Source organism: Papio anubis, chromosome X (genome assembly GCF_008728515.1).
Source record: "Papio anubis isolate 15944 chromosome X, Panubis1.0, whole genome shotgun sequence".
NCBI lineage: Eukaryota > Metazoa > Chordata > Mammalia > Primates > Cercopithecidae > Papio > Papio anubis.
This window is the reverse complement of record NC_044996.1, coordinates 46,690,703-46,716,743: the sequence shown is the minus strand read 5'-3', so window position 1 is coordinate 46,716,743 and position 26,041 is coordinate 46,690,703. Positions and strand designations below refer to the sequence as shown.

General features: G+C 34.9%; 1 protein-coding gene across 2 annotated transcripts in view; it reads left to right on the top strand.

Moving 5' to 3' along the window:
- Positions 1–21,146, top strand: part of RNF128 (ring finger protein 128) — a 101,945-nt gene extending 80,799 nt beyond the window's left edge. Inside the window, exons 3-7 of one of the 2 annotated variants that reach the window (XM_003918089.5) lie at positions 10,389–10,460; positions 13,403–13,485; positions 14,327–14,423; positions 15,206–15,374; positions 19,732–21,146. In XM_003918089.5, coding sequence (XP_003918138.1) covers positions 10,389–10,460; positions 13,403–13,485; positions 14,327–14,423; positions 15,206–15,374; positions 19,732–19,865 — 555 coding nt within the window. In that variant the 3' untranslated portion in view covers positions 19,866–21,146. The remainder of the gene's footprint in view (positions 1–10,388; positions 10,461–13,402; positions 13,486–14,326; positions 14,424–15,205; positions 15,375–19,731) is intronic. The other variant, XM_003918088.5, reaches the window with a different exon arrangement.
- Positions 21,147–26,041: the final 4,895 nt, after the last annotated feature.

Genomic DNA, 26,041 nt, shown 5'->3' with positions numbered 1-26,041 from the left:
ACCTCCATTGCTTCCACCCCAATCAAGGCCACCATGATTTCTTACCTCCTCCTCCCTTCAGGTGTTCTCAGTATAACAACGGAATGGTGTGCCACTTCTTTAGAAAGCTCAGTAGGGATTTAATGCTTTCAGATGAAAATACATTTTTATATGTACTGAGAAGTTTCTCTAAAGGCAGTTGATTTCTGGCCACTTCATGTCCTCTTCCTCCAATAAGTGAAAAGAAATTCAATTTATTTAGGGGGTGGAAGGAGCAGTGAGGATTTTTATATAGCAAGAAAGTTAATTTAATTTAGGAATAGATGAGAAATTGAAATTTTATTATAAAAACTTCACAAAGATTAGATACCAGCATATGGTAATAAGTGATGTTTATCTCAGTGTTTAAAGTTAATTGACTTCTATCCTCCTTGGAGAAGCAGCTTATCACATTGGTGGCAGGTTCAGCCTGATACTAGCTGCGGTCAAAAAGATGTTTAAAATTCCTGTACCAGGCCACTCAGTAGTATCACACTGTGTTAATATTTGACATTTGTATATTGTGCTGTTTTTTTATCTGCGAGGCTGGAAGGAAATTGGTGTCCAGTGTGACTAACTATTCAAAGGTTATAGTTACAATGACAAGAGTGTTTGGTTTGAATATGTTCATGGTGGGGCATGGGTTTCTGTATTCTCGGTGCTATAATAAATTTATTGACATGGCATTAAACCCCATCAAAAAATAATAAGGTTTATAAAGAACTTTGTCTGGTGTTACAGAGCTTCATTGGACATTTAGCTCTGGTCTGCTCATTTAATTTTCATAGTTTATAATACATCTTATGAAAATTAACCTCTGTAGAAATGGTCAAGAATAGCATTAAAACTTCTCATCTATTGGAGAAGGCTTTTGAAGGGGCTTTTAAAAATTACTTATTGGACTATATCTGTTTATCCTTTGGGGACTAAAAGATTAAATAAATGGCTGATAATCCTTTTTGCTTGTAAATATTTGAGAGTGCTAGAATGTCATTTATATATTTAATTTTCATGACTTAGTATTAATTTTTAAAAGGTGGAACTTAATGCATATGCTGATTATAACTATCAGTAAACATTTAACTATATTATCTCCATTTTACTGGTAGAAATGGCAATGAAGCTATGTTAGGGAAATTTGGCTTCATTAGAATGTTAGGCAAGTTTAATATATTCAAGAATTTCATAACCTTCTGAAGGTTATGATACATGATATATAATGTCAGGAAACTGATAACTGTAACCATAAATTCTGATGACTGAATGCTCAGATGAGCCCCCAGATGGAATAGCCTCATATGTTGTAGTGTGATGTGTAAGAACACATATCATCCCTGTTTTGTAGATACAAAGCTTTTAAACAGAACAAAAAAGTATCAATGGATTATAAATGAAAATAACATATTAGGCCTTATAAGTTAGTTTCGTGTCCCTGCCAGGGACAACCCTAACTTGAGACAAGAAAGATTATGGGAAACCTTATGGCATATACAAATTAAACTACATTTAGGAGTAACTACTATACACTTGACTCTAGCACGGAGGACCAAACATTTTCGGATACAGTAAATGTATCCTAACTATATTCAAGTAGTTAATACTCAATAGCAACAATGCATGTGTTGGATTAAACATTGACCAGTGAAATAAAAGAGGGCTGTAGGTGAAGTAGGACCTGGCATAGATATAATGTGAAAAGCTGAATTTACTTTTAATGAAGAGTGACTTTCAGAGGAAAATGATTTACTAACTAAAATAGATTTGAAGGAAATCATCTTCCAAGAGGAGGGAAAAGAACGGGAATCCACTTGGAAATGTCATAAAGCTTTGCTAAACTGATCACACAGACCCAACACATAATGCTAGAGAATGCTAGGAATCAATATTGGGAAAGAGAATATACTCTAACACAACAGAATCTATTAACTATTTTACTTAAAAGTGATCCCCAAGTAGCCATGGGGGTAATGGCCTTCCATTTTTAGCTGCAGAAGCTCAGGAAGAGAATCATTGAGACACATGCAGATCCCCAAATTTATGGATTCTTTTTTTTTTCTGTAAAATTGCAACTTGCACTGCTGATCTCTGACTGATTTGACCAAAGGATGGGCCAAAATAAGGCTAGTAGGAATAGAACTAATACTGAAGGATACCCATGTACTCCCATGGGAGGGAAATGGCCTTGCTGTACAAAGTTAACAGGAACCTATAACTTTATAATAAGTTGAGACAAATGATTGACTTTGTCCCCAGCTAACATGGAACCTAGAAATGACAGAATGATTGCCACTGGTGACAGCATTTGTTCCTCCTCATATCTGGCATATGGGCAAAGGCTAATTCTTCTAGAAAGGTTTAATAAATATTTCTGTGACATTTCCGGATTTTTTTGTAACCAAACCAAACTGTATCATAACCATACTCTGATATGGTGTAATACTGGTATTGTTAGTAAAATTCAACTATCTTATATAAATAAATAATATGGTAATCAAATGTATTTGAGAAATTGAACTAAAAACTCCTCACAGTGTGATACCAAGGGAGAGTGACTGGCATGAAGAAGAATTAGAATGATTTAGTTCATTACTATATTAAATAGCTCTGTGCAAGTTTATCACAAAGTTCAAGTGGCCATAGATCAAGGGAATAAATGGATAATTAAATTGGTATAATAATGTAAAGATGTTCGTGATGGTCTTATACACGGGATGAATTGTTCCTTTGAACCTGTTTCCACTCCTTGTTGGCTTCTGCAAGTATTAGGTAGACTTATGTTGTTCTTATGGCACCTTATATATAAATACTGTGCTAACTGAACAGTATATACAGTTGATCCTTAAACAACTTGGGTTTCAACCACGTGAATCCACTTATATGTGGATATTCTTCCACTTCTGCCACACCTGAGGCAGCAAGACCAATATATCCTTTTCGTCCTCTGCAGCCTAGTAAATGTGAAGAAAGAAGGATGGAGGCCTTCATGATAATCCATGCCCCCTTAATTAAGATAAAATATATTTTCTCTCATGCCTGTCGTACCAGCACTTTGGGAGGCCGAGGCAGGTGGATCACTTGAGCTCAGGAGTTCAAGACCAACCTGTGCAACATGGCAAAACCCTGTCCCTACAAATAATAGAAAAATTAGCCAGGCATGGTGGCATGTGACTGTAGTCCCAGCTACTTGGGAGGCTGAGGTGGAAGAATCACTTGAGCCCAGGAGGCAGAGGTTGCAGTGAGCCGAGATCATGCCACTGCACTCCAGCCTGAGTGACAGTGAGACCCTGTCTTTAAATATATATTCTTTTCTTCCTTATGATTTTCTTAATAACATTTTCTTTTCTCTAATTTACTTTATTGTACAAACACAGTATATAATTTATATAACATACAACATATGTGTTTATTAACTGTTTATGTTATCAATAAGGCTTCCAGTCAACAGTAGACTATTAGTAGTTAAGTTTTGGGGGAGTCTAAAGCTATACGTGGAGTCTTGGCTGTGTGAGGGTCAGTGCCCATAACTGCCATGTTGTTCAAGGGTCAACTGTATACTGTATATAGTACACTGTATATAAATACTATGCTAACTGTGTAGTTACTGTATAGTAACTATACTGACTACTGTACTAACTGAAGTGATAATATATAAATACTGTACAAATAGTTACTGCATTGAAAGTTTTATTATAAAAAGTCTTTGACCAACTGGATGGATTGTGAGGAAAAAGGTAACACAACAGATGTAGTTGCTTACTCCTGGCATGTCCTCAAGGGAACCATGATTGGCCCCTGGCCAACCCTGGGAATGTGGCTCTCAAAGTGGTCTTTACGTTAGTGATTCATAATTTTGTTATATACACCTGGAACAATGGACCATGTTATACCAGCCTGTCAGAGTTGCTTTTCACAACAATCAAGATTGATGATATCCTAGTTTCATTGTTGGGGTCCTGAGTTTCAGGCAACATGGCCAGTTGCTAGCAGGATGCACCTAGTAAGCAGTCCCTTCATCTGAGTCTTGGACCCCAACACTTAAATTGGTTCCCTGGGCAGAGATATGCCACACATTTCTGTAGTTTGCTGCCAGAGAGAAAGAGCACTCCTGTGTGTTCTCAGAAGAGGAAGGACTAGGCTACATTAATATCTTAAAATCTGTGCTTCAACTTAAAGCACTACTAAAAATTATCTAAACTATTTCTGGTTACATTAAGTTTTTTTCTACTCCACTAGTACACGAAATTACCTGGAAGATTCATTAAGTACCTGCACACTGTACCACTATTAACATACATACTTTTGCAGTTCGTGTGTTCACATGTATGTATCTATTTCTGCCTACATTTGAGAGTAGTTCAGGGTCTTTTACAGAAACCATGAGAATTTTGACTCTTGTGTAAGAAGAGTAGATTAAATCCTTGTCTAAATAGGACTTAGATTTACAGTCTTTCTTCTTACTTTCTTACTGAACAAAAGAAAGCTCTTATAATGGGTCTCAGGATTTTTATATATTCACTTACTCTAATTTTACATTTATATCACTAATTCTTTTTCCAGCTTTATTGAAGTATAATTGACAAATAAAATTTGTATATATTCAAGGTGTACAACATTATGATTTGATATACATATAAATTGTAAAATGATTAACATAAATTAATTAACACATCTATCCCTACACATAGTTACGTGTGTGTGTGTGTTTATGTGTGTGTGGTGAGGATACTTAAGATCTACTTTCTTAGCAGATTTCAAGTAAACCATGCTGTATAACAGATCCTCAGGATTTATTCATCTAAAAATTTTGAACTCATAGATGCAGAGAACAGAGAAGTGGTTGCCAGGGAGGTTGGGGAAATGGGGAGATGTTGGTCAAAGGATACAAACTTGAAGTTAGACCACAAATTCTAAAGGGTGTTAATCACATTTCTTTGAAAAACTGCTATAATCTGAGCTATAACCTATCTACTGAGTCAAATTCCCCCTTTCTTCATGGTTCTTCCTTACAGTGTATTTTCTTACACTGCTCACAGTTATGTTCTTCATAGGAGTGGTCTGTAGTTCCATAGATTTATGGGAAGCTATTTTATAACCTGCACCTCCTCTTACCTGTAGGAATACTTTCGCTCAAATATTATGGATAGGTTTTTATTGAATAAAATAGACTTCTTTCAGTTCTCATATACCTAAACAGCCACATGGCTCAGACTTTTATTTTGTCCTAGGAATATGTCTGAGGAAAAGAATCCTCTTACTATAATTCTTGATTTTAAATATCTTGTGTTAAAACTCTTAACCACATTTTTAGGAAAATGTTTGTTTGTAAAATATGGTGACTTCAGAAAAATCTAGTTTGCTTATATCTCTCTCCTTTCTTGCTTTTTGCAGACCCTGTCCTCCATCAAGTAATTAGGTTTGACTACATACTTAATACTATTCATGTGGGTTTCAGTTAAGTTAAAAGCTGAATGCCCTGGGACCAAAAATCAGGCTGACAAATCACTAGACTGAAACATATATTTTACCTAATTGGATATAAATACACCAATGAACTAGGTAGAATATCTTTGCATTCACCATAATTTCAAAATTGAACATTGTAATAAAGAATGATCATTAGTTTGACATTTTATCTTCAACCCCAATACATTCCCATTCAGAACAAAAAAAAAAAAAAAAAAAAAAAAAAAACCCATATAGTCGAGATTCTTCACTAACTAGAGCGAATTCAGCTTTTGATTAGTCAGAATAGTCACATTAAGCTTCTGTTAAGAAAATTGGCCAACAACCAGCTTCTTTGAATCAGTCTTCAGTTCTACTGCCAAATATTCTTAGACCAGGTATCTCTTAGGATTAGAGAGGAGGAGGGGAAAGGCAAAAGGCGTTTGACATTGCTTTTTAAAATTCCCCAAATCACAGTAAATAGCTAGTTTGTGAAGAATTTTAAGATTGGATAATTGCTGGCTTTGAAGGGGCTTTTAAAATTTCCTTCGTTTGTCTTCTTCACAAGGAATGTGAAAGGCTTCTTTGCCATTACACAATGGAGGCAGTGTACAATAGTGGAGAGATCATGGGCTTTAAAGCCAGATAGAACCTGGGCTTGAATTGAATCACAGCTCTGAAACTAACCAGCTGTCTGGACTTTAGTCAAGCTTCTGAACCTTACTTTTCTTGTCTGTAAAACTTGGATGTTGAAATAGCTATTTCACAATGTTGTTAATGATTAAACAAGATGACACATGTAAAAAGCTTACAACCTGACACATGGCAAATGCTCAATTAATGTCTAAACCTTTCTTTCCCCAAACTTAATGGAGTAGAGACTTTTAATAATTGAAATGAGAAGTGTCTTGCATGAGAAAATCAAGAAAGTCTGTTTATATTTTCTAAATTCAGGAAATAGTTTTTGAGCAAACTCTAGCCACTGGGAAATTTTTTTCTAAGTGACTAAGGCCCAGTCCTCCTGCTACTCAAGAGAGAAAGGCACATTAATAATACAATTACTGAACAAGATAAGAGGTGGAAATGATGTGTTATTGGAATTTATAGACTAAGGAAATTCTGATATGGTAGCAAGGCATTGGAAAAGTATCCCATGTAATTTGTATAATAATATAGATACATTCTTGAAATTCTGTTTTTTAAGGAGTAAGGTACAAATTACAGTTCGCATGGGGCATATTGTCTTTAAATGTTGAGGTATATTTGGACACTCAAAAGCTGACATAATGTTGTTCAAACATATGTATTGAATATAATCTACTGGGTCCTAATGGTGTTCCCATATTTCAGGGTTTTTTTTTAGAGGGAAGCATGCATCTTGGATCTTTTGCTATCAGTGTCACAGTGAAATATCTTGAGTACTATCTTGAATATCGTGAGGCAGTTTTTTTGCGAGTGACTTTCCTTTAAGCTCTAAAAATACAGTTTGTGCTTTTTACTAAAATCACTTGTCTTGCATCCATATTTAAAGAAAATAACTTTTCTTTATATAAGCCCAGTAAGAGCTGTTGAAAATATTCAAATTTTCTTTTAAACCCATTTTTATTCTAAGGCTGCTTTGTTAAACATTAGTTTATGCTATGCTGTAAATCTTTTAGAGATCCTTTAAAAATCAAATCTCTTGTCTAGTGTCTTCTGGTATTTTTGGATTTGGCCCTATTTTTTTATTTTTTGTATTCTCACCCACCATCATTTTCTAGCATTGGCCTTAATGCAAGTTCTACTGTTCTCCTGGGCATAGACTCAGACATTATATACAAAGTTTCCCTTTGATCCTACACTTCAAATTAATTTGCATTATAGTCTTGGCTATAATTAAGAAAGTTATATATTTGGCATTAATGCCTGATAAATTGATAAGCACTAGCACTGGATATTCAGACATTTATATTGTATTGAATGGAATATTTTGCAATGAGAAATCAGACTGTATAGACTGAATCAAGTAAATACCCTAGAGAGGTATCACTTCCTTATGAGAGCTTTCCCAAACTGTGTTATACAGCTTGTTGCCTAAACCTAAATTACAATTGCTTTAAGGACAAAGAGCAAAATGATTCTGAAAGACATCATCAACTACATTACATTTTTTCCCCATTTCTTCTTGCTGGCTCTTTTTTTTTTCTCATTTGCATTTTTCTCCTCTCGATGTCCAACTGACTCATGATCTATGTGAAAAGAAAGTAGTGAAGTGTAGGTGTGTGGGCCAGGGCCAGGACCCGGTAGGCATACAGGTGGAAGGATTGCCACAGTTTGACAGACCCTGGAATCCAGAAGCTAGAAAAACATCAAAAGACAGCTGAGTTATGGATGGTTATATTGTAATGGACTTTTGGAATATGAAGAGCAGAGTTCCAGTACCAGCTTAATTATTTAGATGCTGCATTCCCTTTTGAATAAGTTATTTTAGTTTTTCAACCTCCACTTGAGCATCTCTAAAATGAGGATATTACCTTCTTCTGGGGGTTTTTGTGAGGATTAAATGAGGTAATGGATATAAAAAAATTTTAAACTGTATAACAACTGTATATTGTAAGGAAATGGTAGGAGTAGTTTCCTACTCCATGCTACAGTCAAAACAAATAGCTACTTTGATATAACTCTGCACTTCAGTGGGGCTGACACTAGCTCTGATATTTCGAGCAAGACATTCTTCCTCTTTGAGCATCAGTTTTCTTCTCTGTCTGATTAGATGTCGGGCTCGGTAATCTAAAGATCCTAGGTGTACCTTTGTTCACTGTCACTCTATTATTATCTTACAAGTAACAAAATAGAAGGGAAGATATTTGTGCTGAAATTAAGTCCCATCATAGAATTTTTTTAGTTCACAATTATGTCCCAAAATGGGAGTGAAAGTGCCTTGATTATCACCTCTTTTCCTTCTTAGGATCTAGGCCTTCCTATTCACTGTTTCTGATAGGCCTATTTGCTGGTCAGGTAATAATCTGAGAGGTTTCTGCTTTTCCTGTGACAGCAAAGAAATACTTTGGCTAATATTCTCCTTGGCATTAAGTTAAATATCTTTCACAAAATGATATCTTACATAGGAGACAGATTTGAACATCAAGGAGATTTCTCACATACTGATACTTATGGATTCCTACCTTCCAAAATATATTTGCTACAAATACTTGTAGCATTTGTAGCATTTGTAGCTACAAATATTTGTAGCATTTGTAGCAAATATATGTTGGCAAGTACCTGTTATGCTTATTGATGAATGGTAGTTTACATTTTATGTAATAAACATTTTCTTGAGTGTCTGCTATATGCCAGACATTATACTAAATACTTATATTATCTCTAATTTTCATGTAACATAAATGTCAGTTGGAGATGGGGGTACATATAGGAAGGAAGCTGCTTACATTCTCACAATGATCTCTGGTTCTAGGGGCCTACTTTTTGCCGAATTTCTAAGTATGTTCATTTTACAGTTCAAAATAGAAAGATCACTTATCTTGCCATCCTGCATATGCTACTGTTATATTCCACACGTGTATTAGTCAGGTTTGTGTTGCTGTAAAGGAATACCTGAGGCTGGGTAATTTATTTAAAAAAAGTTGATTTGCCTCATGGTTCTGCCGGCTATATAAGAAGCTTGGTGCCAACCTCAGCTTCTGATGAAAGCTTCAGGAAGCTACCTATCATGGAAAAAAGGAAAGGAGGGAGCACGTGTGTCACAGGGTGAGAGAGAGGGAGCAGATGCCAGGCTCTTTTAAACAACCAGCGTGAACTGAGAACTCACTCATTACCATAAGGATGGCATTAAGCCCTTTATGAGGGATCCTCCTCCATGACCCAAATACCTCCCACCATGCCCCACCTCCAACATTGGGGGTCACACTTCAATGAGATTTGGAGGGGACAAATATTCACCATATCAACACAGCATCTGCCAAGTGTTATACTTCAATTCATATGTGTATTATATTCACTTGAGGCATTCGTGTATGTAGTAGACTTTAGTGAAGGGGAATGAAGTATTTGCAGCATTACCAATAACTTCAAATTGATGCCAAATATCTTAACAAATATCACCTGGGATTTTTTCCTCTGGCTGGTTCACCCCACCTAGAGGGACAATGTTATTGGACTATATAGACTCTCTTTATAGTCTTTCCCTCACCTGGGAGATTCTTCCCACACCGCAACTTCACTTCTGACTCAATTATGCATAATGTTTTAGTTTTTATTCCATAAATGAGCCTGTGGCTTGCTTTTGCATATCCAGACACATCTAGATATATGCTCAGTGAAACAATAAAAGGTGACCACTCTCAGAATCAATCTTCTTCACAAAGCAATCGTGGTTATAAACACCAATATTTTTCTTAATACCAAACAGTGTAAAGGTTGGTACTACCCTCATTTTATAGATAAATAAACAAGCTCAAATAATTAAATGACTTGTGCTGGGTTATTCATTGAGTAAGTGACAAAGTCAGATTTTGAACCATTTGAATCCAAATCCTATGCACTTTCCACCAAACAAGACATGATTCAAAAAGGAAATTGGAAAAAAATGCATGTTAATGTCCTCTGAGCTTACAAATAGGAAGATTGCTTTGAAAATTAATAGCATTTGAATCCATTAGGGGTGGGGGAAATGTATTTTTACCATTATGGTCCCAACAGTATTGTTTAAGAAAGTAGGGAAACATAGTAAGTGAAAAGTCTCAGTAACTTGGAAAATCCTGCCTGATATTAGGTAAATGGGACATTTATTATGGATAATTAAGTTTTATCTTTTAAAATTTGTTTGTATATTGACTTTTACCTGAGAAATATTTATTGATCCTCTCTATCTTTTTCATCATACTTCTTTTAAAAAATAGTTTTTCTAATACCTGCTGTTTTTTTTACAGAGGCAATTAAAGGCAGATGCTAAAAAAGCTATTGGAAGGCTTCAACTACGCACACTGAAACAAGGAGACAAGGTACATTCATGACTTTTAAATGCTACTTGTTTTAAAGCAGTGCTACCAAGCCATTGTTCAGGCTAAATGTTCTTCCTAAGTATGCTTTTATTGTCATTTATGAACCTTATTGACTTTTTATATGTATTTGATTCTAGAGGTAGGCTGAATAATGGCCCCCCAAAGATATCTAAGATATCTATTCCCTTGAACCTGTGAATATTACCTTATATGGCAAAAAGGACTTTGCAGATATGATTAAGTTAAGGGTCATGAGATGGGGAGATTATCCTGGATTATCCAGGTAGATTCAAAATATAATTGTGGTGTCCTTATAAGAGGGAGAGAGAGGGAGATTTGACCACAGTACAGTAAGGGATGTGACAGTGGAAGCAAGAGGTTGGGGTGATACAAGGAAGGGGCTAGGTGGTAAGGGATGCAGATACTCTCTAGAAGCTGGGAAAGGTAAGGAGAGGGATTCTCCCCTGCTGACTCCAGAAAGAGCACAGTATTGCCAATGCCTTGATTATAGACTTCTGATTTCCAGAACAGTAAGAGAATAAACTTGTGTTGTTTTAAGCCACTGAATTATGATAATTTGTTACTGCAACTACAGGAAACTAATACAATGCTTTAGTGTAACTTTGCTTGAATATGTATTTTCAGATTTAGGATAGTTGAAAACTACCATTGATGGGTAAAACATGTATTTCAAAAATAGCTATAGAACTTATAGAAATAATACACCATTTTAAATCTTACCAAAGCCATGAAACTGTAAAACACTAATGAAAGAGAGAAATCACAAAAGATCTAAATAAATGGAAACATATACCATGTTCATGGGTCAGAAGACTTGCTGTTGTTAAGATGTCGGTTCCCCACCAAACTGATTTATGGATTTGATGCAGTTTCAATAAAAATCCTAGTATAAATCTTTGATAGAAATTGACAGCCTGATTCTAAGCTTAGATGAAAATGCAAAAGAACTAGAATAAACAAAACAATTTTGATAAAGAACAACTTTGGATGATTCATACTACCTGATTTGCAGAATTATTTTAAAATCACAGCAGTCAAGATAGTGTTGTATTGGAAAAAGGATAGATTTATAGATCAACGGAACAGAAGAGAGAGTCCAGAAATAAACCCACACATATATGGTCGATTGACTTTCCATAAAAGTGCAAAAGCAATTCAATGAAGAAAGGATAGCCTTTTCAGGAGGATAGCCAGTTGTTGGATATCCATATGCAGTGATTGGATATCCTTAAGCAACAAGCAAACAGACAAACAAAAAAGAACTTAAATCCATTCTTCATACCCTATGTAAGCATTATTTCAATAGATCATAGACCTTAACATAAAACCTAGAACTATGAAATTTTTAGAAGAAAACTTTAAAGAAAAATATTTTCATGACTTGGGTGACAAATATTTCTTAGATATAACTTCAAAAACAAGTCCAAAAAAGAAAAAAAAATGGTACATTTGGCCTTGTCAAAATTGGGAGTTATACCTGATGTAAATGACGAGTTGTGGGTACTGACGAGTTGATGGGTGCAGCACACCAACATGGCACAAGTATACATATGTAACAAACCTGCACGTTATGCACGTGTACCCTAGAACTTAAAGAATAATAATAATAATAATAATAATAATAATGAATTTCTGTTCTTTGAAAGGCACTGTTAGAAGAAGGAAAAGATAAGGTACAGACTGGGAGAAAGTATTTACAAATCGTATGTCTGTTAAAGAGCAGTACCTAGAATATAAAGAACTCTCAAAATGTAACAGTAAGAATACAAACAACCTAACAGAAAACTGGCAAGCAAAACAGACAATCCACCAAAAAAATATGAATGGCAAATAAGCACACAAAAGATGTTCAACATCATTAATAATTAAAGAAATACAAATTAAGGCCACAATGAAATACCATTGTACATTCATTAGAATGGCTAAAATACATACAACTGAAAATACCAAGAGCTGGTCAAGATTTGGAACAACTGGTACTCTCATTCATTTGCTGGTAAGAATGCAAAATGTATAGCCAATTTGAAAATGTTTGGCAGTTCCTTCTGACGTTGAAAATACACTTACCGTAACACCTAGCAATCTCACTACTAGATATTTACTCTAAAGGGAGAAAAAAAATCTATGTTCACATAAAAACACAACTGTTCATAGCAGCTTTATTCATAATTGTCAAATACTGGAAAAAAGCCAAATATTGCTCAACTGGTGAATGGATAAACTGTGGTACATACATATCATGGAATACTATTTAGCAATAAAAGTGTGATGGGAACCCCACTGATACATACAGCATTATGGATGAATCTCAAATGCATTATGCTAAGTTTAAAAAATCCAAACTCAAAAGCTAGATAATGCATGATTCCATTTATATGATATTCTGGGAAAGCCAAAACTATAAAAACAGATCAGTGGTTGCCAGAAGGTGGGGATGAGAGGAAAGGATAACTACAAAGAGTTTGGAGGAGTTTGTTGGGAGTAATAGCACTATTCTGTATCTTGATTGTGATAAGGATTAAGTGACTATATATTTTTCAAAACATGCAGAACTGTACATTAAAAGGGTGAATTTTACTGTATATGAATTATACCTTAATTTTTTTAATGAGAAAAGTTATAGAACTTGTACAAATGGTATTTTATGAATTCTAAAATCAGGAAAAATAGTTTAAATCAGTGCTACATGTTTCTCTTGGTTCTTTTCCCCTTTTGTTTCACTTTATTCTTTTACCTTTTTAAAGTCTGGATAATTTTAAATCACCTTTGGGAACTTTACAGTTACATAACCATTCGGTGATATAATGCTCCTCCTTTTATAGGAATTTAGGCTGGTTAAGTACATATATGTTCTGATCTTCTTCTGCAGTTTAATATATTTTTTCTTATCTGTCAGAGTAACAATAACTACTTGCTTGTAGGAAATTGGCCCTGATGGAGACAGTTGTGCTGTGTGTATTGAATTGTATAAACCAAATGATTTGGTACGCATCTTAACCTGCAAGTAAGTTTGATTTTCTTCTATATCTTCAATAAAAATAGCTGACCCACAAAAATGATTGTGATGGAAGAAAACTATTTTGAATATTTCCACATTAATGTTAAAAATGTTTATTTTTAACTTATTTTCATTTAAATATAGAATGGTTTATTTTTATGTTCATTCATTTATTAATACTACTGAAATTGGTATAAGTCTAACTGTAATCTGGTTCAATTTGTTCTAAACTAATTCCATAGAAAACTGAGAACCTAGCCAGCACTATATATATATATATTTTTTAAATGTATTCTAATCCATCGAGAAAAAAATAAAATGAAATCAACTCATGAGCATCTATTTGGAAGTGTTCATTCCTTAGTTTTATAAATTATCCCTCTCCTGAAGGTTGTTCTTAACACTCCTTCTCTTAGCTATTTAATACAATAGTGATGCTCTTGGAACATATCACATTGCCTAAAGCATCAGTACTGTGTTGTTGTACTCAATACTATATTGGACTATATTATTGAGAATGACTGTACCATTTATCAGTTAGGGAATTATAACTGTTTAAGATTTGAAATAATGAGCAAAGTCTTAGGTCAGGTAGCATCCTAGCCATTTTCAAATGAGTACTGAAAATTTTTTTTTTGGAGCTAGAGTAGTGAGGCTTTTACATTTAAAAGTACTGTATTATGGAATTTCCAAATTTTGTTTCTGTGGCTCCTTCATTGTATGAATAGTGTGTTTAAAAGAAAAGGCATCCATTCAAAGACTAAAAGTTACACTAAGTAATCTGTTAATGTATATTAGGCAAATGTTGCTACTTCACAACTGATAATTATGTTTTTTTCTGCATTAGCCATATTTTCCATAAGACATGTGTTGACCCATGGCTCTTAGAACACAGGACTTGCCCCATGTGCAAATGTGACATACTCAAAGCTTTGGGAATTGAGGTAAACATTAATATGTTATTTATATGAAGAATATATGCCTGGGCTTTGGGGAAAACAACAAAATAACATCCTTATTTTTTAGCTATGTAATATGCCATACTTACAGTTTATACCTAAAACCAGACATATTTATATCATATAGACAATGAGGTGCCATCTTGGGCCATCTCCATTTTCCTTCTTCCTCCCTCTTTCCAAATACACTCAATTATTTGGTCAGAATTTGAAATGATAACCATGTAAACCACCAACTTGGCATCCCTCTTTCTATTTTTGTAATCTTTTAATGTTGCATAATGACCAAACTTGGAGTTAAATAAGCAGACATAATTTGAGAAAGCATAATAAATACTAAATTATAATTTTATATTTGGTAAATGAAAAAAAGGCCTATTTTCAAGATACAATATAAAATCAAGCTCAGATCTTGACATAGGACGATACATAGATGACAGTGATTCTCAAGTTCCATAGGGGACAGCATGACTTTTTAGGGCCTAACTTGTACCCAGCATTATTTTATGAAGTGCTGGGATCACTCAAATGAACATATCAGATGAGAGTACACTCTGCCTATAGCATCTTTCACCCCATTGGTGGACCCAGTTACTCTGTTTTGACTGGGGCAAACAAGAGACCCGTGACCATCAAAAGGGATCATAGGTTTAAAAGGTTAAGAAATATTGCTGCAATGAGTCACCTATAAAGAAACTTTGAAGTGATATGTCGAGGTAAAGCGTGTACACTGAAAGGCTTTTAATTTTTTCAAATGCTCTTTAAAGGTGGATGTTGAAGATGGATCAGTGTCCTTACAAGTCCCTGTATCCAATGAAACATCCAATAGTGCCTCCTCCCATGAAGAGGATAATCGCAGCGAGACCGCATCATCTGGATATGCTTCAGTACAGGGAGCAGATGAACCACCTCTGGAGGAACACGTGCAGTCAACAAGTAAGCATACTAAAGGTTAATGAGTGCACTACAATTCATTGTGGATCATATGCCTGTATAGTACTCTTGCTTTTTAGCGTTTGTTCTATTCAGCCATTATTATGATCCAAGTTTTTTCTGCTTAAAATAATGCCATGAAGGATGCACCCCTACCTTAATATTCATATATTCAAATGTATTTGAAATAGATGAAATGCATCAGAGTGGGGATTATTTACAAAAGAAAGATTTATTGGAATGCTTCTCTCTGATGCATTTAAATCTTGGCTTATTAACTACTTACAGAGGGTAAGGAGAAACTTTAAACTTTAGAAGCCATTGTTCATTGCAGATAAAGCAGAAGTTAAGATAAAGGAATTCTGAAATGATAAAATAGAATTCAATTTACAAAAGCTTGATTTATGCCCAGCTTCTCCAGAAACCATGTTTTGCAAATAGGAAACTGTTTAAGAATGGTATGTGCTGCCACCTGTTGACTATTTACCATGAAATGAACAAACTGTTAGAAACTAAAATTGAATATATCATTTTCAAAATTCATATGAATTCATATTGCAACTTAGTAATTTTATGCCAAATGAGAAATTTTAGGGAGTTCTGTTTTTCCCTATAAAGATAAAACCCCTGTAAAAATCATTTTCCCTTTAACCTCAATCTTTTCCATGTTTTTGTTAGTTTGAAAGTCTTCTCTCAACAATCCTCGTTTTGAGATGATTTAATTCTAGCATAAAAGTAAAACAAAAACTGATTGTCAAGATGACTTATGAAACTTTCAGCTTCCTATGATATAAACCTTTGTCCTCATAGGCTTATCAGTGCCATAGATACCACTTCTGAAGATAGCACAATGAATATAACCATGCAGAGGCAAACTTTGTATTTCTTGTATATATCTTCCCTTGAATATAAACTAGTTATAAGTATCTTAATAATGGGTGGATTATTCTACCTATAATAGAGAATCATTGTCTGATTGCTCCAGATGATATTGTACTCTCATAATTGTGTGGTAATAGAATTCAGTAAAGATAAAAGAGAGTGTACAAGATAATTTATTGCTAGTCTTTTAAAAAACAACATTCCAATCTACTCTTTTTGTGTTCTGTTCTTCTGTGGGTAGGGGTGGGATGGGGGAAGAGGTAAGCACAATAGATTTTGCAGAGATTTGAAAAGCAAATGAAATAGCAATCCATGTTCCTCCTCCTGTATTCTTAATTTGGATAATAGTAATACTCACCCAAGTGCCCCAAAACAGAAACTAAGGATATCCCAAATTCTTCCCACTTCCCCTTCCTATTGATTAAACATCTGTGTTCTCAACTCTGTCCCCTAATTTCCAACCTTAATTCCACAGTCATAGTTTGAGCCACTATCTTCTCTTTGCCTATTCTTTCCATTCTTCCTTACCCAAGAAATTAGGGGAGCCCAGTATAACTCCTGTTTCTCCTTTAAGACTGACACCTCTTTGAGAAGCCTCTCTTGACTAGATGTGATGGCCCTGCTGTTGGCTTCCATAGAACTTCAATCATTGCACTTACTACACTGAATTGTATTAAAACTTCTAAAGTTCCTTTGGGTAAGAACAGTGTCTTATATTCGCTATTGTCTATCTAGCACCTAGCACATAGTAGATACTCAAATTTGTGTTGATTGAATGACCACTTAAACCAGATTTCATTTTGTCTGGGATTACATATTACTAGTTTAAGAATCTTTCATCTTTTGTATTAGCCATTGATTCTTATGGTGATAGTTGATTTGCATAACTTTGTAAATACACATAGTTCATGTTGTGTGTCACATCATTGGGCTAAGTTCTATTAGAGCACTGGTTTTCAAACTATTCATTGAGTCACCTGGAGGGCTTATTAAAGCAGAGAGGTCACCATCAGAGTTTCTGACTCAGTGGGTCTTGAGTGATGCCTAGAAATTTTCATTTCTAACAGGTTCCCAGGTGATACTGATGCTACTAGTCCAGGGACCACGTTTTGAGAACCATTGAATAAGGGCCCTACTGTCAATCCCGGCTGTATATGAAAATCACCTGGAGAGATTTTAAACTTTGCTGATGTTTGGGCTGTACCTCAGAGCAACTGTGATTTAACATGAGGTGCAGGGCCCGGGCACAGGTATTTTTTATTTTACTTTTGAAATGATTTCAGACTGACTGACAAAAACATTTCAAAAATAATACAAAAAATGCCCATATACCCTTTGCCCAGCTTCTCCAAATGTTAACATCTTATGTAACCATATACAATTATCAAAACCAGGAAATTTGCTGATAAAATGTTATTATCAAAACTATAAACTTGACTCAAATTTCACCAGTTGGCCCACTAATGTCCTTTTTCTGTCCCAGGATCTCACATTGCATTTAATTGTCATGTGTCTTAGTCTCCAATCTGTGACACTTCTTCGTTCTTTGTCTTTCACGACCTTGATGCTTCTGAAGATTACTGGTCAGTTATTTTCTAGAGTGTCCCTCAATTTGGGCAAGTCTGCTGTTTCCGAGTGATTAAATTTATTGTCCATTTTTGTCAAGAATACTACAGAACTGATGTTGTGCCCCTTTCAGTGCCCCCATATCATTCCAGGAAGCACATGATGTTGGTGTCTTATTACTGATGATTCAAACTTTGCCCACTTGGTTAAGGTGGTGTCTGCCAGGTTTTTCCCTTTAAAGTTACTATTTTTCCCTTTGTAATTATTAAATATCTTATAGAGAGATACTTGGAGACTACACAAATGTCCTGGTTCTCATCATACTTCTACCCACTACTTTTAGCAGTCATTGATGCTTCTTGCTTGCAGTAATTATTGCTGAAGTATTTACCAAATGGTGATTTTCTGTTTCCATCATTCTTTGTACATTTATTGATTAAACTTCTAATGTAAGGAAGAACTATTCCTTCTCCTCCATTTATTTATTCAATTATTTATTTATTATACTATAGGATCCTAGATGTTTCTTTCATTCTATAATATCATTCTCATCATTTATCCCTTGCTCATATCATCCTAGATTTGGTCATTGGGAACTTGTTCAAGTTGATTTCTGTGTTCTTTCAACTTTCTTACTTTCTGGTAACACAAGGTGTTCTAGGTCTGGGATTAGCCAACTTTTTCTGTAAGGGGCCACATAGTAAATATGTTAGGCTTTGAAGGCCGTAAGTCTTCATTTTCATACCCTTATTTTTTGTTTTCGTTGGTTTGTTTTACAACCTTTTACAACCATGATAAACACTTTTAGCTATGGCGGGTAGGCTGGAGTTTGCTGGTCCCTAGGCTAAAATCTAGGTTAACCTTGTACTTTCCCTGTCCTAGCCCTAGAATCAGCCACTTCTTCAGGAGGCCTTTTACTGGAGAATGGTATTTCAAAACCAGAATCTGAGCAACAGGCATGTTTATTGCTACTGGGGTGTCATTGCTATTGGCCCTTTTAGTGAATAAGACTAGAAAATATATATATTTACTCTCACAAATATACACATACATATACATTATTTCTCTATCTGTCATTTCATCTATTTATCTGAAAAACAATGACCCTACTAATACGTCTGATTCCAATCCAACACCACAGGGTTCATTCTGGCCTCTCCCTTTATTTATTTGTAACTCCTTTCTCCGACAGTGAAAGGAGAAAGACTCTTTTTATCCACAGTATTTTTACTTATTTGTTCAATTATAGAATATACATAAAATAGTTTCAGCGTTGCTAACACATACCCCTGTGTAAAACAATGTCAGTAACTAGTGTACGGTTCTTTTTGTTTTTAGCCTTACAGGTTAGAGTCAAAATACTGTTTTCCAATGTTATTTAAGTTTAGTTGTTTTCTTCCCTGTGCTCTTCACATGATTATGTATTTCATTTATAATACAATTAAGTTCATTTATTACTGTTTGTATTCAATTTTGGGCATCCTTCCAACTTCCTGGTTGATTTTTTAAATCTATCTATATTTATGTGTATGAAGAAGCATTGGTAATTTTTTTAAGTTCCCAGGTTTGGACACTTAAAAAATGTATAGCCAGATTTAACAGCTTGTTATATTTAAGGTAAGGAAGAAGTAGAAGACATAATTTTTGCTCTTAAGGAGGCTATAATCTGGGTAGAAATAAACCCATGTATGTGAATCAAAAAAGGGGCAATTATAAATCAATATAATAATGCCATATATGCTTTATGTAAGATATAGCATAAATCATATAATTATTAAAGGTACAGGGAATGAGTATGATAATCAGAGTATGATGAAATTAAATAAGAAAGACTTCTTGGAACTAAATGATGAATTTTGTCTTAAAAGAAGAGAGGGGCAAAATCATCCTAAAATTGCTATTTCTTTTTTAGATGAAAATCTACAGCTGGTAAACCATGAAGCAAATTCTGTGTCAGTGGATGTTGTTCCTCATGTTGACAACCCAACTTTTGAAGAAGATGAAACTCCTGATCAAGAGACTGCTGTTCGAGAAATTAAATCTTAAAGTCTGTGTCAATAGAAAACTTGAACCGTTAGTAATAACAGAACTGCCAATCAGGGCCTAGTTTCTATTAATAAACTGGATAAATTTAATAAAATAAGAGTGATACTGAAAGTGCAGAGATGACTAATATGCTATAGTTAAATGGCTTAAAATATTTAACCTGTTAACTTTTTTCCACAAACTCATTATAATGTTTTTCATAGGCAAGTTTCCTCTCAATAGTGATAGCAACATTTTTAGACATTCAAAACTGTCTTCAAGAAGTCATGTTTTTCATTTATAACAATTTTCTTATAAAAACATGTTGCTTTTAAAATGTGGAGTAGCTGTAATCACTTTATTTTATGATAGTATCTTAATGAAAAATACTACTACTTTAGCTTGGGCTATATGTGTCAGGGTTTTTCTCCAGGTGCTTATATTGATCTGGAATTGTAATGTAAAAAGCAGTGCAAACTTAGGCTAGTTCTTCTTGAAATGTCTATTTAAGCTACTTTAAGTTAATAGAACAAGATTAAAGCAAAATATTCATTTTAACTTTTTCTTGTTTTTAAAATTAGGCTGAATGTACTTCATGTGAGTGTCAACCATAGTTTATCAGAGATTATGAACTGAATTGATTGGTATATTAGTGACATCAACTTGACACAAGATTAGACAAAAAGGTTCCTTACAAAATACTGTGTAACTATTTCTCAAACTTGTGGGATTTTTCAAAAGCACAGTATATGAATCATCATACTGTTTGAAAATGGTAATGACAGAGTAAGTAACACTAATATTGGTCATTGATCTTTGTGCATGAATTAGTCTACAGAAAAAAATGTTCTGTAAAATTAGTCTGTTGAAAATGTTTTCCAAACAATGTTACTTTGCAAATTGAGTTTATGTTTGACCTAAATGGGCTAAAATTACATTAGATAAACTAAAATTCTGTCCATGTAACTATAAATTTTGTGAATGCATTTTCCTGGTGTTTGAAAAAGAAGCAGGGGAGAATTCCAGGTGCCTTAATACAAAGTTTGAAGCTTCATCCACCAAAGTTAAATAGAGCTATTTAAAAATGCACTTTATTTGTACTCTGTGTGGCTTATCTTTTGTTTTAGAATTTTGTTCAAATTCTAGCAGAATTTAGGCAAAAATAAAACAGACATGTATTTTTGTTTGCTGAATGGATGAAACCATTGCATTCTTGTACGCTGATTTGAAATGCTGTAAATATGTCCCGATTTGTATTGATTCTCTTTAAATATAAAATGTAAATAAAATATTCCAATAAACGTTTGTGTCTGGTGTTAGTTTAACTGTCTGTATTAGGATGTTTCTTGTGTCACTATAAAGGAATACCTGAGACTGGGTAATATATAAAGAAAACAGGATTAACTGGCTCATGGTTTTGCAAGCTGTATAGTAAGCATGGGGCCAACATCTGCTCCACTTCTGGTAAGGGCCTCAGGAAGTTTACAATCATGATGTGAAGGTTAAGTGGAAGGAAACACACCACATGGCAAGAGCAGGAGGAAGACAGAGAGAAGCAAGATGTCCCAGACTCTTAAACAAGCAGATCTTGCATGAACTGAGTGAGAACTCACTTATCACCAAGGGGATGATACTAAATCATTCATGAGAGATCCACCCCCATGATCCAATCGCCCCCACTAGGCCTCACCCCCAACACTGAGAATCACATTTCAACATGAGATTTGGAAGGGACAAATATCCAAACCTTATCACTGTCCATACACTAACTTTTCTCATATAATATGTCTGGATTTGGGAGGTAAGAAAATGGTTGGATGTAAATGGTCATTTATCTATTTGATCAATAAACACTAAAACTTTAGTATGATATATTTACATATTACATAGAGAGGAATGGATACCATTGTAGTATCATTCAACTTACCAGGAGTTATTGTTAAATGTCAGCAAGGTAAAAAGAGGTTGACCAGTAATAATATAACATTAAAATAGACCTTGATGCCAGTCCATCTTCATGCTATCAATGACATAGGAGCTTTTATTACCTTAAAGTGTTTCTTCAGCCTTCTCTTTGGCAGTGTGATTGTCAGGATGCTGTTAATGAATTAAGTGCATCTTTCTTTTGTCAAGCATGTTAAGAATACACAGATGCCTGGAACGCCTCAGCACTATGATTATCAAACCAGGTACATGTGTCTTATGTGACGATATGCCGGGGACAGGGGTGGATGTGTGATGCCTATATTCTTGCCATATAATCTTAGAGAGTTAACCTTTTTTCAAGTTTTGTGGGACTTCTTTTGGGGCATTTTTAAGTGTTTTTTAAATTTTTAAATGTTGTACTGAAGTATAATCTACCCGTTGTAAAGCTAAATGTAAATACAAATTGAATAACGAAATATTTACATTAGTAGTAGACAATACAATACAATTTTTAAAACTGTGACAAAAATTATTTTTATAAATAAATTCTAACAGGAATTAATGTCGAACCCTCACTTTGAACTTTTTATTAATACAAAGTCTTTGAGAGTTTAGTCTTGTTGTATTATCATCTCTTTTATTTCCATGATTCAATTTTAAAAATTATTTAAAGATGAAAACTTTATCTGCTTTGGAAGTCAAGTTTCTATTCATATGTGGGCTGAATTTTGCATGTATTGTTCATAGTATTTAATAACCTATTCACCTGTACTTATAATGTAGACAATAAAAATATACAGGCAAGCAAAAAATATATATATATATATCATTGGAATATGTTTAGCAAATGTGTAGATATGTACAACTATTACCACAATCCAGTTTTAGAACATTCCATCACCCCAAAACATCCCCTCATGCCCATTTACAGTCAGTTCCCCCTCCCATTCCCAGCCCCACACTACCACCAATCTGCTTTCTGTCTCTATAGATTTGTCTATTGTGGACATTTCATATAAATGGAATCATACATTATATGGCCTTTTGTGACTGGCTTCTTCCCCTTAGCATAATGTTTTCAAGGTTCCTCCATGTTGTAGCATAGATCAGTATTTCATTTTCCTTGCTGAGCAATATTCTATTGTATGGATATACCACTTGTGGCTATCCATTCAACAATTAATGAACCCTTGGACTATTCTTTTTGGCCATTATGGATGGATAATGCTGCTATGCACATTCACATACAAGTATTTGTGTAGATATATGTTTTAGATTCTCTTGGTTATAAACCAAGGTGAGAAATTCCATAACACTTGTGAATTTTCTTCCTGTTATTATCGTTTGACATTCTTTAGCTTGAGCATCAGACTTGATGCTACACTCTCACATCGTAGTAAAAATATAAGCTGGTGTTTTTTAACAGTGGCAGTAACATTCGTATGTCTATGGAGTCTCCAACTTAAGAAGGGTTTTCACAGTTTATTTGTAAGTTTAATGGAACCCAGGTTGTGTTATCTTATAAATAAGAATATACATGGTTCCCAAGTCAATCAGTAAAAATATATTTAGAGATACAATTGGAATGCTAGGAAGATTCCTTCCCCCACCTACATCTAGTTTCTGTTCACTTATGAAACATTTAAGTTCTAAAATGTCTGGAAAAATGTTATCACCTTAGGCTGTAACAAATTTTGAGTTATTTACCTTGTTCATTGCTTTCGTTTGTAGTTAATTTTTTATATTTTTAAACATTGAACAATATAAAATTTAAATAAATATACTACACGAGACTTAAAAGAAATTCATTATTATGATGGACACTTTGACCTCCAGAGATAAATGTTCATTATCCTCTACCGTCAGAGCTAATGTGAAATGTCTGAGAAACACTATCCACTAGTTCTCAACCTTTTTCTACATCAACAGTCTCATTAATGTGGTACATTAATAGGCATACCTAGACTGATAGTTAAGAGAGTAGTATAGATAAATAGGATTTAGCATGGAAGGTTAGTGGCAATTTCCCCTTCTACTTGTAATACCAACTGATATCCCACATCTAAACCACAGCCTTAGAAAACTAAATGATCCTGTGCTGTTATAAACATTATTTTTGGAGGGGGTAACAGGGTCTTACTCTGTCACCCAGGCTGGAGTGCAGTGGTGCAATCTCGGCTCACTGCAACCTGTGCCTCCCAGGCTCAAGCAATCCTTCCACCTCAGCCTAGCAAGTAGCTGGGACTACAAGCACGCATCACCATGCCAGGCTAATTTTTGTACTTTTTGTAGAGACAGGCATGTTCTCTTGGCATGTTCCTCAAACTGGTCTCAAACTCCTGAGCTCAAGCAATCCACCCGCTTTTTTTTTTTTTAATTTATTTTTTTTTTTTATTATTATACTTTGAGTTCTAGGGTACATGTGCATAATGTGCAGGTTTGTTACATATGTATACTTGTGCCATGTTGGTGTGCTGCAGCCATCAACTCGTCAGCACCCATCAACTCGTCATTTACATCAGGTATAACTCCCACTGCAATCCCTCCCCCCTCCCCCCTCCCCATGATAGGTCCCGGTGTGTGATGTTCCCCTTCCCGAGTCCAAGTGATCTCATTGTTCAGTTCCCACCTATGAGTGAGAACATGCGGTGTCCACCCACTTTTCAACCTCCCAAAATGCGGGGATTACAGTCGCGAGCCACCGCACCCGGCCCCTGTCATAAACCTTTTTAAAAATGGGGGAGGGATTGCATTGGGAGTTATACCTGATGTAAACGACGAGTTGATGGGTGCTGACGAGTTGATGGGTGCAGCACAGCAACATGGCACAAGTATACATATGTAACAAACCTGCACGTTATGCACATGTACCCTAGAACTTAAAGTATAATAATAATAATAATAAATTTTTAAAAAAGCAATTCAGTGATCTAAAATTCATTAATAGCCTATTTTTTAAGAAGGTATCTATGTGGGTCTTAATAGAAACATGAGTACCCCCAATTTGTTGTAGAGTTTGATTTTCAAATACCTAATTTGCTTTAAATCAGTGCACCTAAAACGTTAATATGCCTACAAGTTACTTGGGGATCTTGTTTAAATGCACATTCCAGTTCAGCAGGTGTAGAAGGAAGTATGAGATTCGGAATTTCTAGCAAGCTCCAGGGTGATGCAAATGTTGCTGGTCTGGGGTCCACACTTTCAGTAGCAAAGCTTTAAATGGCTCTCCTGTAGCAGTAGTCCACCTGTTTTGAATCTTACTGCTTCTAAACTAGCTGCAGACTGCAAAAAAGTATAAGGTAAGCTAGTGATATTCCTTTCAAAAAAGCCAGTAAAATCCTGAGTGACAGCTCCAGTCTTTCCATATTACAGGGTTTGGAATTGCTATTTGGGGTTTCCAAATACCTTTTCTTATAGGTGTTTGAGGCTCTTAGAAGGCTGAGTCAGCTGAAAAACTGATCTTCAGAAAACTGAGGTATTATTTATCTCTACATGGTGTATTATTGGGTCTGTTAATATGTGGCTTGGATAAGTCAGAAAACAAGAATGGAAGCAGACAGATGAGTTGGGAAGCTATATTATCATATGGCAGGAAAGTGTTGTGAGGCTAATCTAAAGCCATAGAAAAAGAAGTAGAGGAGTGTGTGTTTGTGTGTGTGTGTGTGAAAGAGAGACAGAGACAGAGAGACAGAGAGAGAGAGACTGACGGACCAATGGACTGACCGACCAAGTTCTTACCTTCAGTGTTTTGGTAATCAGTGGCCTTTGAACTAGGAAACCTAGTAGGAGAAACATCAACCAGGGGGAATATTGGAAAAATAAGTTTAGCTTTGAACATGTTGTATTTGAAGTAACTATGGACCATGTGTATAAGCAATATAGTGTCATGGTTCGTAATCAGACAAATCTAGGTTCAAATTCCAGCTTTGCCATTTATTTAGCTATATGATCTTAAGCAAATTACTTCTCTGAGCCTCCTTTCCTTCATTCGTAAAGTAAGCATGTAAAAATGTGTAAGCTTATTAATGAAAATTAAATGACATAATACATATACAGCACCAGTACAGCACCAGTACAGTACCAGCAATGCAGTGTGCAATCCCAGTCCTCCTTCCCCAAACAATTTATATTGACATTGAATAGAGTGGCACGCTCTGTTTTTTAAGGTGCTTCTAGGAAAATGCTTTTATTTGCAAGGGTGTGAAATAAGTTATGATCAAGCCAAAAATTTAGATCACATAAGCAATTTAATTAGAAAAAAATGTTTACAT